Source organism: Falco punctatus (genome assembly GCF_963210335.1).
Source record: "Falco punctatus genome assembly, chromosome: 8".
NCBI classification, from domain to species: domain Eukaryota; kingdom Metazoa; phylum Chordata; class Aves; order Falconiformes; family Falconidae; genus Falco; species Falco punctatus.
In genome coordinates this window covers 43,390,151-43,408,011 of record NC_137588.1, presented here as the reverse complement: position 1 = coordinate 43,408,011, position 17,861 = coordinate 43,390,151, and the positions used below count along the sequence as shown (strand labels likewise).

The 17,861-nt window shown below is 43.3% G+C and overlaps 2 protein-coding genes across 5 annotated transcripts in view; one reads left to right on the top strand and one right to left on the bottom strand.

The window, feature by feature from the left end:
* Nucleotides 1–17,534, bottom strand: part of PKP4 (plakophilin 4) — a 101,714-nt gene extending 84,180 nt beyond the window's left edge. For both annotated transcript variants that reach the window (XM_080398672.1, XM_080398673.1), the window contains exon 1: nt 17,239–17,534. In XM_080398672.1, coding sequence (XP_080254798.1) covers nt 17,239–17,431 — 193 coding nt within the window. In that variant the 5' untranslated portion in view covers nt 17,432–17,534. The remainder of the gene's footprint in view (nt 1–17,238) is intronic.
* Nucleotides 17,535–17,562: 28 nt separating this feature from the next.
* CCDC148 (coiled-coil domain containing 148) overlaps nt 17,563–17,861 on the top strand; it is a 78,880-nt gene continuing 78,581 nt past the window's right edge. Inside the window, exon 1 of one of the 3 annotated variants that reach the window (XM_080398682.1) lies at nt 17,563–17,747. The gene's annotated coding sequence lies outside the window, so the exon portion shown is untranslated. The remainder of the gene's footprint in view (nt 17,748–17,861) is intronic. The other 2 variants (XM_080398681.1, XM_080398680.1) reach the window with 2 other exon arrangements.

Below are 17,861 nucleotides of genomic sequence, written 5' to 3'. Positions count from 1 at the left end.
ATTCCAATTTCTGAGCAGGGAAAATTAAACACACCAAAACCAGTAACAGGCACTAGAACTTCAAGTGTTAAGAAACAGCGTGGATTTGTCAAGAGTAGATTATATCAAAACTACCTGATTTTGTTCTACAAGAAGAGCACTACAAGAAACACAGCTTGCATGTAAAGTTTTTGACAGCGCCACGTGGCCTTCTGACAACCAGCCTTATCTAGATGAAAACACCACGGGGGGGGGGGGGGGGGGGGGGGGGGGAAGAGGTAACCAGTGTAACTTCTTTGAAATTTGTAATCAAAGCAGTAGTTAACAGTTCATTTGCATCAAAAGAAGGCTTGAAATGGGGCTGTGTCACAGGTACTGCCTGGACACAGTCACCTGGGATAACAAATAAAGCTGGCATCACTTGTCTGCACTTTGTGGATGACAGCTGGGGGGGATTCCCCTCTCCTGCCCTATTTGCTGTGTGGTAGGGCCAGCATTCACAGATCACCAACTATAGGAGAACCCATCTAAAAACAGATGCCAAACTCAAAAGCAGCTGACCCCAACTCAAACTGAACATTAAAGCTTGTCTATCCCAGTAATACTCACTTTTTTCCTTTTACCTCCTCATGCATAATCCTGTCTTGCTTATATTCAAGTTCACCCAGGCTATAAGAAGATCAAAGTCCCGCACTGAAGCAGGAACCAATGCAGTACAGAAAGCAACTAGCGAGACAACTGCTCTGTGGAAAACAACATAAAGTTAGGATGCCTGTAATCAAAGCACACTTTCCTGTGACAAAGGAGGAGGGGGAAAAGAAAAAAAAAAAAAAAAAAAAAAAAAAAAAAAAAAAAAAGAAAAAACCCAAACAAAACCCCACCAACCCTCATTTATCACTCCTGCTCATTTTCCATTTCCCAATACTGTGAAATGCACAATCTTTCCAGTCTGCTTCGCTAAAGAAGTATATCCAGGTCTGTGCACCCAATTTCAAGTTGGATCAACTGAAATGTCAGAAGAGAGCAACCAAAGCTATGCAAATTTTGTGTAGGAGTTGCCTGTGTTTGGACAGAGAGACTAAGTGGAAAAGTGGTAACAGCAAGACCACTGAAGTCACTGCAGGAAAGACAAAGCAATAATCTAGGATAATATTTTACAGCTTCTGCTATTTTCTTGCCAGGTATCAGACAGTATCAATTATATTAAATATTTAAGCATTACTGTCTCTTCTAAATGGGATACTGGGGTGCTCTTTCCCCCTTCCAAGTTCAAACAAACTTTATTTTTTAGAACTTTTCATAACTGCAGATAATAGAAAAAAAAATGTAATGCTCACAGTCAGGGTTTAGATATGCCTGACAATTAATACTGATATACTTAAACAAGCAACTCTACCACCAGCAAAGCTACGAACTTAATCTGTTATTTTCACGGTGCTTTAACATGAAGCTCAAAATGAGGGGTTTAAAACACAGCTATCAAAAGCAAATCCACTCAATAACATGAAGTAGTTGAAAACCTACACAATTTTAAATCTTAAAAACCCACAACAATTAATTACTGTTTTAGGGGATTTCCACTTTCAAAATAGAGAAAGTCTGCTCTTGCTTGCACCATGCAAGTCCAGGAAAATGTCGATATAACAAGTCAGGAAATATAACTCATGGATGACAACAGCAGAAAAGAATGCACTTCCAGAACCTGCAAGATTGCTATTTCATATAATGCTTAAATAGTTATTGTAGTTAGAGTCATATCTTTCCATTTTTAGAAGATCTTACTTAAGAGTCATAAAAATATATACAATTTCAGATAGATATTGAACTGAACTTTCTGAGCCCTGCACGGCAAGGAAAGGGAAGCAGCTGAGTGGCACCAGGCAGGAAAGCACCCCAAGTCAAACAAAGCCCAAACTGCCCTCAGCAGAATGAAGTACTAAAATGACTCCTATTTGCAAGGGAAAATCAACAAGAAACAGCCATATTACTATACCACAGGAACTGTAAATATTTGTTCCACATGTTGTTTAAGCTATCTAAAAATGAAACATTTCAGCAAGGTGCTTTAAGTCAACTGCTGATTATGTTTTCCGTGTCACAGACGACAGGGTAAGTTACAGATGTTAACAGGATATGTATCTACCTAAACTGCATTTTTTGGCTTTTTATTTGTGAGAGAGACCACTTCATATCCAAAAATTTTACAAACAGAGCTTTTCAGCAAAGGCAGAGAAGAGGCTCTACAGAGGGTTTAGCCCCTTATTTCTTAAAGCTCACCCAGGACGTTCTCTATTAATTCAGTTCTCATATGACCAGACAGGTAAAGCTGCAAATGCCAGAACAAATGTTAACATGCCCAGCAAAGGAGGGGCAAAACCAGGCTCAAAAAATCTACCTCACACTTCTCTTGTTTAAGGCAAGTGCGTAAGATTCCACTTTTGTTGAACAAAAAGACAATAAAAACTTCATGAAAAAAGTCTACATTACATAGTCTGCATTTTAAAGAATTTGCTTCCCTGCAATGGCAAATACATTTTGTAACTTGTTTCTCTGCAGTAATGTTGCTGGTTAACTCCAAATACACCTTCTGATGAACACTGTTAACATCTTTTTTTACATGTTTTAAAAATAGACTTCAGCAAGGCTGTTAATGCAGACTTCAGATCAACATGTCCAAACACGGCAAGGTAAAAATACAGACACACACACACTACCTTTTCCCATTTTTATCCGGTTTTAATACTGATGCTGTTGCTGCATGTCAACAGCCTTCTGCTGAGCCACAGGAAGGATATGCCCAGCAGGTTTGTCAGATACATGGAGTAAACCCGAAGTCCCTTAAATTGCCATTTGTGGCCATCTCAAAAGGTAGCATTTACTTGCAACTGAACAGACTGAGTAACATGCCCATGCCGTTCTGGAGAGTTTCTGCCCTCAGCCTATCAAAGCAGCACACAGGGATCTGAGCAACGCTGGCATTTGACAGAGGCCAGCCACCAAATGAGCACACGTGTCTGGTGCAGTGGAACGTAGATGCGGAAGAACCATGCGTGGTTGATAACCTAGGCTGGCTCTCAGGAGGATTATCTTGCCCACAGGCTGCTGCTGCTGCTGCAGTGCTCCTGGTGCCAGGGACAGTGGCAGGACTGCTGCACCACACCAGCCCTCAGCTCTGAAAAGCCAGTTTGAAATCTGAAATGCTTTCAAAGCCAAGGTCATCACCATTACTACTCCTAACCTCAACAGGAATTAGAAATATAAAGCATTTAAACGAAGGAAAATGTAGTAGAGCTGGCCTAGGACAAAGGTCTGACACCAGGCTGGTTACTCACTCCATACTTCTCACCAACAAACACCTCACAGGGGTGAAGTGAGGCTGTAGACCTCATTATCCCCAAATAAGTGCTCATGAAAGCGAAACATTTTTTTTACTGGAATGGCAATATGAACTCCAGGTTTCACACTAAATTCTGAAGAACTGGTGATACAAACTCACTGATGACCTATTTGCAGAACATGGAAAGACTCGTGTCCACGCCAAGTATAACATGCTCAAAGCTATGAACTTTCAAAACGAAAAAAAGCCTTCCTCAATAAACTATTGATTCAATGTCTTCACAACAAACTGCTTTGTGGTACCTCCAATTTATTAGTTATAAATTTAATCCACTGGTGAACTGTAAGACCCACTGACCACAGCAAAATTCAAAAGACAGGAGTAGTCGTGTTACCAGCTTTCAAATTCAGAGAAGTCATTTCTTTGGAGACTCTTCATTTCTGTAACTGGTGCTCCTTCATGTGAAAAAGCAGAGTTTACAGCATAACCATTAATGCTTTCAGTGCATCTCCAATAGTAGAGAAGAGATACCTGCTAGTAGTGGCCTCTCAAACTTTGGTGTGGAAGCTCTATTAGAGACAAATACCACGGGACAAACAGGTAGCTAGCTTTTCTAGACACTGATCGATGTATGAATAATCATCACAATGGTCTGGCACAGGTATTCATTCCACAGATATGGTGACGAAAGAGCAATCAGACCAACAAGAAAGATTACTCACACAACAAACTCTAGCATGAAATGACAGAAGAAAAATCAGTTGCCAAAACAGCCACAGAGCACATTGTTATGGATGATTTAAATTTTACATGGAAGGATAATTTAACTAGACAGACCTATAACTGAAGTCATTGATTTGAGAAGAAAATTCTTATGAAATAGAAAATGTGGTGAAATCAACCAGCTGAGCTCAGCAGAGCTGTCTAATGCTAGTGCTACCAAACACCATCCAAAGCGTTACCCCAAGTGGTGGAAGGGATGACACACACAAGCATGCAACATACATCCAAGCCGACACAGAATTACTTATCTGGGAAGCATACCTACTTTTAAAAGTGATACAAGCAGAAATGTAGAGCACCCTAAGGGGAGAGGAGAAATCCATACGTCCGTGAGATTTGAGAACTGTTGTTTTCCAAGTCCAGTAATGATGGTATTATGTGAAAGTTACAGACAATCAAGCCAAACAGACCTGCTAAAGCAGCAAATAAATTCCAAGAACAACAAAACCATTTGCCTGTAGAGAAAATACTATCAGGTAATACACTGCCACCAGGTACCTAAGACAGAATAAGCCAAACACCGTTTCTATTTTCAAATTATCACAATTATGTATTCAGCCTGTTTATGGGAAGCAAGACAAAAAAGTAGCATTAATGAGAAGCTCCATCTAGAAAGAAGTTTCTCCACCAGGAACTCCTTGCAACTGATCATGTTTTAAACAACAGGTCTTTGCATGTCTTCCAAATTTGTGGGGGCTTTGGCAGGCAAGAAGGGCTTGGGGCATTAAGGGGGCATGTTATTATGGAAGACCTTGAAGAATGAATCCTGCTGCAGTTACCCAGCCACAGGTAGTGACCAATGAGTTTCTGTGACAGACAGTAAGGTCATCACGAAGAAGTGACTGGTGAAAAGAACATGGACTCACTAGCTGTTCCTGTGAGATGGCCAGAATAATGGCACGTGCCCTTGCAGAATATATCACAAACACATTTCCCACAGAGACTCTGAAGCATTGCTTCCATGAGAACGAAGTACAGGCTAACCCATGTCTGGCACAGGTCTTGTTCCTCACATCTGCTGCTTGTTGGGCTGGTCTGAGTTCAGAGGCTGTCATGATGATAAAAGGGACCAAACCTTTTTGGCAGACAGAAACGTTACAAAACAGACTGAGAAGATTTTGTTTTTTCTAAATACTTGGGGGTAAAAATGAGGATAAGGAGACATCTGAGTGCAGAACAAACAGGTCTTAAATGACCATAATGAAATTTATCTCTCTGACTATAAAATCAGGAAATTTCTCAGTGAACACCTTGGAAAAGTGAAAAACATATACTGAATATATCACTTGAGAACAGAATTACTGGTGGCTGTTTTCTTCAATGCAGTAACTGTGCTGTTAGGATCCTTAGAGTGGATTCCTATCATACTGGTATACCCAATTTATTTTTTCTTATTTATACGAATAAAAGCATACCTATCGTAAGGAAAGTCAGTACTTCAGTCACACAATTAAAACAGCAGAGAGTAGCAAGATCCTCTGGCATGTGTTTACAGTCAGTACTGTTTTGATTCATATCCTGCTGGCATCTCTTCAAGTGGAAAATGTTATGGTCAAATCAAGGTGATTTGCTTGCCTTCCTTCTGTGGTAGGGCCATTTCAATTACGGCTCTTGAATGAAATGTAGACAATATCTTCATACAGTAGCTGAATTTATTATTAATCAAAGCTACTACTACATTTAGCATTCACCCATAGCACTCTAACACCACCAAGTACATCTGGACATCCATAGGATGTTTAGAATCATACGTTAGAGTTCTACCATGTTTAAAGGTACAAATAGGCATGTGAAAACAATTAGCTCAAGACACTGCATCTCCCTCTGCTAGTTTTATAACGAGACCGCATATTGCTTTAAGTTCACCTGGGATTAAATGGGGATCTGATCGTGTCCAGTTTAGAGCTAGTCAAGGTGGTCAAGGCCATAGCTGCTCTAACCATTCCAAAATTAGTAGCATAGGAGAAAATCTACACACCCATAGTCATGTCATGATAAATGATAACTAACTTTGGGGAGATGCTGAATGTCTCCTATCCAAGTAAATCTGCACATGTCAACCATCATTCTATTTGAAGATAACATGCACGTCTACACATAAATCCTACACTGCGGGAAGTTTGACAGCCATACTTTCACCTAGACAAAGAAATGGCCTTGGACTGGGCCAGATGAGAGGCACAGTCACTGCATCTCCTAACACGTGCTTCGAGGTAAAGAAGGGAGAACAGAAGTGAAGTCAGGCAGTAGCACCACGTCATCCAGCATTACTAGGTCCACTTCCAGCGTACCAGACAAGATTAATTATATTGTACGCTAGCCTTGCCTTCAAAGAAAAGATGGGTGGAAAGCTAATGTGCACTTAAAACTGAAAAGGTGCAGTTTGTGTTTGCACACCTATGAAGTCATAAGTCTTACAAATTTAACACATTACATCATGAGGGAACATCACACAAAACTGCTTCACATTCATAATAAAAAAACCACACTGGAAAGAAGTCTAAACTTTGGACCATACAAGACTGTCTGCCAGTAAGGTCCTTTGAAAAGCAAACTAAGTCACCAAAACTACTGCAAGGAGACCTGCTCACTCTGTGCACTATGTAACAGATTATTAAAATCATTAAATATAAGAAAGCATTACACTACCAAAATCAGCATATCCTCAGTTATAAAGCATTGCTTCAGCTTGGATTGTCCTGTTCCAAACATAGACTGAAAAAGTCCAAATATCAAATGCATGTAGTAAATCCAGCTGCCCATAAGAACTTCAGATGAGCTACAGTGCATCAGACTAGAGATTCACCTACCATGGTAATCCTGACGGCTGATGGCTTACAGCAGATGATCAAGGAAAAAAAGGACCACAGACGTAAGCAGTTCTGTACCCTGGGTTTCTCTCCCAGTCACCACAACGAAACAAGTTGGCTCTACAAACAAGACAGCTTCCAATCTTGAATTACTGGACTCAGCTGAATTACAAGAATTTATTGGTAAAGCAGATAAAAAGTCTCAGTTTGCAATATCTTTTTATAAGCTGTGTAAGAGAACTATTTTGAAGTAACACAGAGTATTAGTTGTTTCCCAGGTTCGTTGTTCCCCACCCCCCCACCCCCCCATTCTGTCAAGAATCTTCTTTTAAGACCTTTAAACAGAAGTGCCAAATTCTTGCAACAAAAGATGCTGAAGAACAGTAGTTATTAATCTGTTGTCTGTAACCAAAACTGGATTCTGAAATACAGGCCAAGCAAACTTAATAGTTTTGAATTTCAATAGACTATACGCTTCTGTAAGGTTTTTTACCTGGTACCTCGGTTTAAGAAATTATAAAACCTATTGAAAAATGCAAATATAAAAGACAACAGTAGAATAGGAGGATTGAAAAAATAAAAGTTACAAAAATTAAGAAAGTTAAGAAGATGTGTAGTTGTGATAACTAAAGACTTTGCTCTCCTCCCATTTGAGGCTGTTATGAATTGCTAGAGCAGAGGCTCTGCAGTTGGTTGTTAATTAGTTAATGAATGTTAGTAGAACACTGCAGAGATTTCACACTTCATGTTTATTCATACTGGGGGGAAAAGGACACACCACAGTTGAATTTCTAGGATTAGAAAGCATTTCTGCATGCAAGATAAAAATCTCTAGCCTGGCTATAATTCTGTGCAACATGTAAATCATTTCAGTCAGCTACGGGCTATTTTTCAGTTAGAGCGAAGCTGAGGCAGCCTCTGTAAGATCCCAGGCAAGGAGGGAGAGAGCAGAGCTGGAGCTCATGCAGTAGTATAGCCTGTCTCCCCTTCCTCCAACATGTTTAAGTTTGCCCATCTAAAGACTTTGAAGCGAGACAGACACGCCACATATTGTGAAAGAAAACCCTAGGCGGGCAGGTGGCTGTTTGCCACGTAGACAACAGTAACACGCTTTTACGAACTGCTTGCTTGTTCCAGTGAACCTGGAGGAAAAAGATTTGCCTAGGATCATACAGAACCAATTCCAAGCTCCAAGAGAAGCATGAAATAGCGAAGAAGTTACCTACTTAGTGTTAGTAGCTCTTCATTTTGTAAGAAAAAAATTCTATACAAGAATGTGATTGGCTGTTGTCCTGTAAGTTGAAGAATTTATGAGCTGCTACTCGGGTAACAAAACATGGCTGAAGGAGATGCTGTCATAAGCTTTCGTACCGGGACATTCTCCTAAAGCATGATCACTCCCAGCTTCCGTTCACAAGGAAAAGATTGTGTTTAATCCTCAAAATGCTGAAAGCATCTGCATAGCAAGATACTTGGTTTTCACAATGCTCAATCATAACATACAAGTTTGAGAACAATCAATTCAGAAAGACATTCATTAGTAAATACTGGGGAAAAAAGCTCCAAACAACACTGAGAAGTTGAGGACTCCCAGGTGTTCTTCAAAGCAACCAAAACAACCGCTTACAACCAACTTGCTACATAACACTGCTGAAATGTTTCTACTGATGACAACACTTTTATTAGTTGTAGTGATGTATCCTGACATCAAAGTTGCATGCAGATTAACTCATCTACCAACCCAACATTTTTTCCATCTGCTGTTTTATTCTGCAAAGATGCGCACACAGGACTAATAAATGAACTTTTAATCAGATGGTCTTACTGAAACTGTTGAAATCTGAACATGTGAAAATAGCATCACACAGTTTGCAATGCTATACATAAATTTAGCATTACTTTCAACTTTCTATAACAAAAATTACTTGTAATACTACCATAATAAACTATTCTTGTTTGTTGTAATACGATGCCTGTGATGCTTTGAGATGAAGGGAGAAAGAAGGAAAACTCTGGAAAAATTGCAATAACTTAAGATACCTTTACTATCTAAAACAAAAAAAATAATTGTAACTTCCTTTTCCACTTCAAATTTCAGTCCTTCTGAAACATAAAAATATAAATATGATAGAATAAATGAATATATTAGTAATAAAGACAATTTAATAATATGATATAAAATAATACAATGAACTTTACCACTAAAACAGCATTTGCTCAAATAAGTCAAGGCTTTCTAAAGCTGATGAATTACACACTTCCTAAAAGCAGGCAAGTTGTGATTTAAGGTACCCTCTTTTACATCTATTATGCTAAAAAAGGTATAGAACCTCCTAGTCATTATGCATACCAATAAATATATTGTTTAATAAAAAGTGTTACCTTCCTATACTGTGCGAGTAAATTTTCAGCCTTTCTTAGTGCAGGAGCAACTGACTGAAGGACAGTCTTCCTGCTCCTTTCTAAGAACTCAGGGTTGGCCAAAACAATACTCTATAGCTCATTAGACAAATTAATTTCGTATTCAGGAATTCTGCCTAATTCAATGTATTTCAAGTTACTGAAAATATTTGGAGTGGGGCTTTTTGTTGTTTGTTTCATGGTTTTGTTGTTGGTTTTGAGTGGGCTTCTTTTTTAGGGGGGGGAGTTATTTTTTATTTCAGTGTCAGTACATGACTTGGCGAGTTTTTTGTGTTGCTTAAAAACAACCTCTGTGGTACAGCAACGTTAAAAAAAAACCTCTCTCAGTATTGGAAGACCAATTACATCAGCCTGAACAAAAAAGCATCCCATAGTAGGCAGTGTTCTCTACTAGAACTTCCTTAAAAAATGTCAACTCTTTGAACCACTGTAAGTTTGTGTGTCAGTTTCTATTCTGTAAAGAATTCTAAATAATGATGTTTAAAAGTATCTTCTGGAAAAAAACGTGTTTAATTACAATGAAATCCCAGAAGTCTCAGTGTATGCTGCTGCTGTGATTTATGTTAAGAAGCAATGGTAATACTAAGAAAATCACTATGTTTTCTTTCTTTGTTGGGTAGTCCAAATAGCACGGAGCAAACAGACACATCTCACAGATCTATGAGCCAATCTAAAATTTCTGGGTTCAATGTTTTTTCATCTCTTGTTTGAAGTATAAACCCGCTCCCAGAAACAAGTGATGTATTGTATCAGTCATCTCACATGCCAATATTTTCTATTTCAGCTAAAATATAGCACTGGTTATTTTCACCACATTAGTTATGAGGACAAAGCTTGATATGAAGGATATGGAGCAGCAACAGATGGCAAATTCTGCTAGTGTATCTTCGATTAAGGCTGTATCAGATAATACGGACCAAGGCAGCAGCATTATACAGGATCACAAGCACCCTGGATGAAGGTATGCATTCAGGAAGCCATGTTCTTGACGTCTTCTCCTCCACTCGCTTCATCTATCCGCTTAAGTTTTGCCTTTTTGTCTGTAAGCTCTACAAAGCATGGATTTCCCTCTACCTCACAGAAGGGCACATCAATTTGGAGTTTAGGCACTATCACAGTATAAATGACATCTCCTTCCATAATATGCTATCATTGTGATACTGTTGTCTTAACAACAAAATCTAGCAATTTTGCTTTTAAATAAAAATAAGATGAAAACATAAACTCTTTTAAAGATCTGTCTCCGTTTATATACCACGCAAAACTTGAGTAGGAATCTGCAAAAGACAACCAGTGAACAGTGTCACACAAACACCATCTGTACACAGAGTTTCTTCTATTAACACTCCAGCCCTTCACTTGTCCAGAATCCCTTGAAATCAACTGCATTACATGCATCATCTTGGTTTTGTGGAAGACATGAAACACTTCATTTTTAAGGCACATCACACTGACATGGAAGGTAAGGAGTTATAGTTTGTCTGAAATTGTTTCAGATATCAGTGAATTTTTATTTTTTTAAAAAAACTGGAATTGGTACAAAATCTGTCACTACAAAGTATAAGAGTTAATTCTAAGTGGAGATACTGTATTGAATTTCAGCATAGTAGGTAACATATATCACTACTAGCATTATATGCACAAATCGATCCAGGAAGAAATATCTGGGAACTTGTATACTGTGCTTATACTGTACCAGCAAACCAACAGTTTCCGAATGATGCCTCAAAGAAAGCGGGGATCTGCAGCTGCCCCAGCCGCATACCTGCTATGTCCTAACCCAAGAGAAAGCTTTCCTGAACCGTACTGCACAGAAACAGGCTAACAGGAACAACGAAGACTTACTAGTTTTGACCAACTGGATTGACCTTCACGGTAACAAATGCACAAGTACTCAAGTCACGTGTTATACAGTAACAGAAAATTCTGCCATTACAAGACAACGAAGAACATGTTTTTGGAACTGAAAAAGCTTCCCTTTTGGAGCACTGTGGGTGCATTGCCTGCCCCCGCCTTCCTGGGTGGGAAGGGGACAGAAACCCACAAAGCAGAAAATCTCCCCTTCACATTACAGTTCCAGTAGAGGTGGTCTAAGTTAAATCATTTAAAGTAAATTGAGATGTAGATTAGATGCTTTCAACATGGATGTGCGTAATGCAAATGCTTTTCAGTAAATTTATTTAAAAAACATTGGAAGTATAGCACAGGTGATAGCCTAAGGCTTTCCACACCACATACATACCATAAGGAGGTTTTGTTAAGAACGTGTAGTGAGGAAAAGTTTTTGGCAGCCATGCAAATGAAGGGAAATCCAGAATTTTTCTAATGCTTCTTCCCTGTTCCCTTACAGCAGAACCTCATTTAAGAAAAGACTATGTCTGGCACCACATGCTCCAGCAACCCCTCTTCCTCACTTGGTCTCCAGGTCTCTCCCACTTCTTACCCTGCCTCGTGCTAGAAAAACTGCTCCTACCTTCTGGCCTTCAGCCCCTTCACCTCCCTCCCAGGGCACTCTCCCCCTGGCTCCTACTGCCTCTGGAGACAGCTCCAGCTGAACTAAGGATGTTTACTGGACCAAACCAATGCTGAGCAAAGCCACTCTTGTTGCATTTGTCCTGCTGCCAGCTAGCATGAGTACCCTCCAGACACATGAACCCCACCAGAGCTTTCCCACCTACTGCTCCAAGATGAACCTCACTCATGTGGGAAAGGGGACCTGGCACTCTAAACTCCTATTTATGAATTCAACAAACAATAAAGGCTAGCTACTTATACCACCTAAACAATATCTATAAACCATCTGCTTTGCAGATCCAATAGCTAAAGGGTTAATTTTATTCACTGCCCACAATTACCACCCCACAGTTGCATAAACAGTAAATACATTAAAAATCCCCCCATTGAGCTGTGATGCAGAAAGCAAGTTTCAGCTTGTGTAACTTCAAAGGATTTACAATAGATTCCTTTTTTACTCTTCAATAACAAATTAATCACAATACCAATCAGAATATTAGATTAGCTATAATGTTGATTTAAGGGTCACAAAACCCCACAACCTTTCAGTTAGAACTGAAGTCTTTTATATCACAAGTCTTTATAAGCAAAAGGCTGAACTACATGGGGGGGGGGGGGGGGAGGGGAAGAAGTCTTAGTTTTAATTATTCCTTGAAGAATCGATCAATCGCTCTCAAATGAAGTAATAACTCAGTTTTATTTTCCCCAATAAAATAAAGGCATAGTTAAAATTATTTTTAAAAGCCGCTAAACAGGAATTTAACTGGCCTTCAATTTCTCGTGCTAGGTAAGAGCTTTGTAAAATGCTAGGCAAATTAAAGAAGGAAGGGGAAGATCTATAAGAGGTGGACACGTTTTGGAGAAAAATAGTAATTTATTTTTCTTCTGTAACCACAGTATCTTAAAAATGCAGTAATATGAGGACCTTGTTTAAAAATACTGAAAAACACTAAGAATGGATTTTTTCCTAACTTTTCCCACAGCAATGTTGCCTTCATTTGCCTGCAAGTGTGGGATGCAACAAAAAGGACCAGCAAGTCATGGACAGCTACAGCAATCCCCCAGACCGCTGTGAGCGAAGCCGCTCGCTGCTGACTCCAGAGGAGAAACGGGAGGGCAGGAGCAAACAGGCTGAGCTGGTTCAGAGCCCTGCTCCGCCTGCTCCAGCGCCCCGCACTGCTCTCCAGGAAGCCGAGGGCTGACTCATGGAGCCGAACCCGAACGGAGGGCAAGCTTGTGCTGGAGTCACCTCCCTGACCCTGGCCACACGCCTGCCCTGCTGCAGAGCACAGCCGGACGAGAGGCACATCCTCTTGCCTTTCAGTGGCTTGGAGAACAAGGGAACCTCTGCAAGATGCCATTCAAAGAGCTTTCTCCTTCAGCCTTTTCCCATTACTGATAGTGTTGGGGATTTAATCATTAAAAAATAAACAAACTAATCCACTGCAAATCTGAAGGAGTCCTTGCTTCCTCCTGCAATACACGTGCGTCTCCTCTGCCTTGGAAGAAAAAGCAGCAAGGTACTACGGGCGGAGAGGGAAAGAGGCAGTGAGTGGGAAAGGAGCAAAGGTCCCAACGCTGCGGCCAGATGCAGATTTTAACTGACAAGAAGCTGCAATTTTCTTCCGTGCAAGCAAAAGTTTTGGGGAGGTCACCAGAGGTTGGTTTTGGCTATATTCATCCACCTCCTCCCTCCCTCTGCAAACCTTCCCCAAGCAGAATAAATGAGTATTCCGTTTGGATAAAAAGAACATGTCAAGTTACCCAAGGACTGAACCAGGACCTATCACAGGCCTTAGGAAAAGCAGCTGAGAATCAGAAAAGCTGCCAAGCATGCCCAGAGAACCGCTCCGTGCTGGCAGTCCCTCCAGCTGAGTTTGGAGCTCACCTTTTGTTAAGCGTGGCTCTGCTGCCAGGGCCCCGCGCAGCTCAAAGCAGGAAGGGCTGTTACCACAGGCTTTGATTCTGTGCTCAAGTGTTGTTACCTATTTACTCTCCATCTTAACAAGTATTTGAACTGCCTTATTATCAGCAATATTTGCAGTCAAGATAGGAACAGTAGCAAGCAGTATTTACAAGCCATGCCCAAAATTCTAGTTTCCAGTCCAGCTTTCTACTGACTTGCACATAAAGCTCTGCTAGCTCAAATACTCATTATTTTTTTTTCCTCCCTAATTGGTAAAGTTTGAATCAGTTCAGTTTACTTTTGGAGTGACAGCACATGCCATATTCATAATGATTTGCAGTTTATTTTCACCACAGAAAAAAACCCACATCACACAAACCAAATAAAAATTTCTGAAAAATCCACTATTTTGAACCCCACCAACACGAGTTACTCCGGAGACATTCACACGCTTTGTACAGAAGATGGAAAAACACGTTCTTTCTGCAGCAACTCTTGCAAGTTGCTTCCCATCAAGCCCTGGCGAATGAAGTCCCCGGTCTGGACACAGGCGCCCAGCAGCCTCGGGCACGCTGCTTCTGCGCGCCCGCAGTAGAGGACCAGGCTAAGCCCCCAAGGCCAGGAAGTCACGGGCAGGCTGCCCCGCCGAAAAACCTCCAGAACACAATAGACAGCTAGAACCTCAAGTACTGTTTCTCAAAGCCCCTCTTCTTATGGGGTCTGCACTGTTAAACCAATTTGTAAATAGCTTCAAGACGGTGCAGCTTTTCATACAGAGTGATCCAATTTTAACCTAGACCCACTGATTAAATTGAAAATAGTAAGAAAGTAAAGGAGAGCAATACCAAGTATACCTCATAACAGGCTCATCGCTATTTTTTTCCAGACAAGTATCACAAGTTCAGCTTGCTTCTTAGCAGTCTTTTCTATACCATATTACAAAACTATGTTTTGTTAATAAACCCAGCTACTCTTGATTACACTTATAAAAACTTCATTAAGCTCACTGAGATCCCTGAACTAGTCAGTAGTTTCTTGCACCAAAATCAGATAAATGCTTGCAGAACTCGATCATTTTCAGCATCACAATTAAGTAAAAAAAAAAATGTAACAAAATTAGGACAGTACTCACAGAGTTCTGTCTTTTGGACCTGCTTTAGCCTTTTATCTGTTATAAATGCATTTAAATAATCTACATAAAGTGAAGCAGAAATACATAAAGTTCTTATTTATGTTTCCTGTTTTGTTAACATGCAGTGTTTCTTCCACTGAGGCTTCCCACACAATGCATGCAAATTTCCTGTACTAAACACATGATGCAGCTTACTAATTAAGATTACTATTATTTTTATATAGCATATACTATCATTCAATTCAAAAAATACCCCAAAATGCATCATAGATGCTATTTTGCTAGTACATGAAGCTGCTATAAAAAAGTAACATATTATGTGACTGAATTAATCTGTTCACTAAAAAAGGATCCTGCATTACTATTAAAAAAAGAAGACACCAAAAGGTGCATTATATTGTCAACATTTTAACAAAAATTGGAAAAAAAATGTCCCATCTTATGTAAGACCACTTTCTCACAAGACCTGATCCAATTCTGCGTTATAGCAGAATTTTCATTATTATTACTGCTACTTATCCTCCACATTTAACATGATGAAAGGAAAAAAGACATCATTTTTACTGGAAAAAAAACATCAGCTGCCTTAATTAAAAATATTAGCAACTTATTTCAGTAGCAAGCTAGCACTCTACAAGCAATTTGAACAATAGGAGAAAGTTATTGCAACCCGTTTTTTCACAGCCAGGTTACATTTATTTGTATGCGAAGTTGTATGTATTATTTAACAGAGATACAGCATGTCAGGGTCAACAAGCTTCTGCCCCAAAACACACTCCCATTTTAAACATGATGGTCAAGACCAAATTAGTGTCCTCCATAAACTGAACCGGTACATTACAGCAAGTTCCCATACTTTTATCTCAGGGAACATATTATTTAGTGTTTACCTCAGAAGTACAGGTATTAGTTAAAGAAGAAAAATGTTGGTATCCTTCTCCTAATCTCTGAACTTCAAGTTATGAAAAAATAAGACTGCTGAAGAAACTAAAAAGCTAGTCAATGAAATGTTACTGCTGCAAGTCCAACCACACCTTTTCCTTGAAATAGTCACATCTTGAAGCAATGACTAATGTAAAATTAACATGGAGCAGAAGGTTATTAAAAAAAAAAAAAGTACAAAGGTCTACGGGCCAAACACAAGCGCTTTAGAAACACAGAGAGCTCTCCTTTAGTCAAATACTGATGCACTCTGAAGCGTCAGCTGGGAGGGGAAGAGGACCAGAGAGGGCTCGATTCCTCAGCTGTGGTATTCTGTGGCGTTTGCTACTTGTACCTTCCGCGCAAGCTACACTCACAGAAACGCAGGCTTTTCCTGAAACAGCCCAGGTTTAGTGTCAGTATTAATTTCATTCTCCCGAGCCCTCACTCCCCAGCTGTCCCGGCCTCAGGCACTGCACTGGGCACCGCGCACCCACGGCTGCGCCGCGCTGACCCCGGCCACTGCAGAGTGGCGGGCGGGCCGGCTGCCCCCTGGGCCCGGCCACCGCCTGGCACCCCGGGACAGGCACGGGGCGCCGCTCTCCGGCCGCTTGTCCGGCTGGGTTTGATCGGGGAAGGGAAGGGAAGAAAACCCGCGGAAAGTTCCCGGCTGCACCGCCCGTGCTGCCGCTGCGCGGGCAGGGCTCCCCAGCCGGCTCCCCCCGCCCGGCCCGCGCACGCCATGCGAAGTTTAGCGGTCACGCTAAGGTTAACACAGCAAATTAAATCGCGCATTTAAACCGCGTCCGGGGAGCGCGGAGACAGGCAGAACGGGGACACGGGGCAGGCAGCTGCGGGGAAGCAGGGTGCCCGCTGCAGCCCGCTCCCGGCCACCGTCATGGCCCGGCTGCGGGGGACACGCTCCGGGGGGGCGGCCCAGCTCAGCCCGCGACGGCTCCCGGCCACCGGCTGCCCGCTCCTGGCCGCGGCGCCGCGCACCGGCCCGCGCAGACGGCGCCCTCCGACGCGCCCGCGGGCTGCGCATCCGCCGCCAGCTCGGCCCGCGGGAAGCCGGCAGGGAGGCGGCGGGCCCAGGCTCCGCGCCCCCGGCCGCCGCGGGGCTTCCCCGGCCCGGCCCGACCGCACCTGCCCCCGTGGCGCCCGCGCTTCGCCGCCCGGCTGCCTGACGCGGAGCCCGGGGCAGGGGCCGGGCGGCGGCATCTCCGCCCGCAGGGCCCGGGCGGGCGGCACGGAGGGCATGGCGTGCTCCGCCCGCGCGGAAGGCGCTCGGCGCAGGCGGGCCGGGCGCGGGTCCGCGCGAGGCGGCGGCTCCTCAGCCCCGCTTGCCCCGGGCGGACCCCGCTGCCTCTGCCGCGCGCCCGCGCCGCGCCCCTACCTGCCAGCCCGCGGCCTCCCCCGGCCCTCACCCACTCACCGCGCGGAGGGAGGCGGCGGGGGAGCGGCCGGCCCCGCTCAACGCGCCGGCGGGCCGCGGCAGGCCCTAGCCCGGGGTCTCCATGGTGGCGGTGGTGGCGCCGGCGCCGCCGAGCCCCGCCGCCCGCTCCGCTGGCCCTGCTCCGCCCCTCTCGCGACGTCAGTGCAGCGCCCTGCCCTTCGCCCGCGCCCATTGGCCAGGCGCGGCACAGAGCGGCGTTGCATTGGCTACGGCCTCGTGTGAAACCTGCCAATGGCGGCGCGACTTGAGGTTGCTACGGTTACCGATGCCGAGAGGAAGGCGCAGCCGTTCCTTCAGCGCGGTGCAGCGGCGGGCGGGGGTCGGGCCGGGCCAGTGGGAGCGGCCCGCCGAGGGACGCGGCGGTCCCGCACCGCGCCCGAGGTGGCTGGAGGCGGGGGTGCCCGCAGGGCGAGCCCGCCTGCGTGGGCGAGGCCGCTGGGGCGAGAGGCTCCTCCGGTGCCACTGCGGAGCCCGCCGGCCTCCTCGCGGTGAGTGTCCGGGCGCGGGAGCGGGCGGCGCGCAGGTGGCTGCAGCAACCGGTTGCAAAATGGCGGCCGTGGGGGTGCCCGCCGGGGATGTTCGCCCCCTCGTTGCCGGCCGGG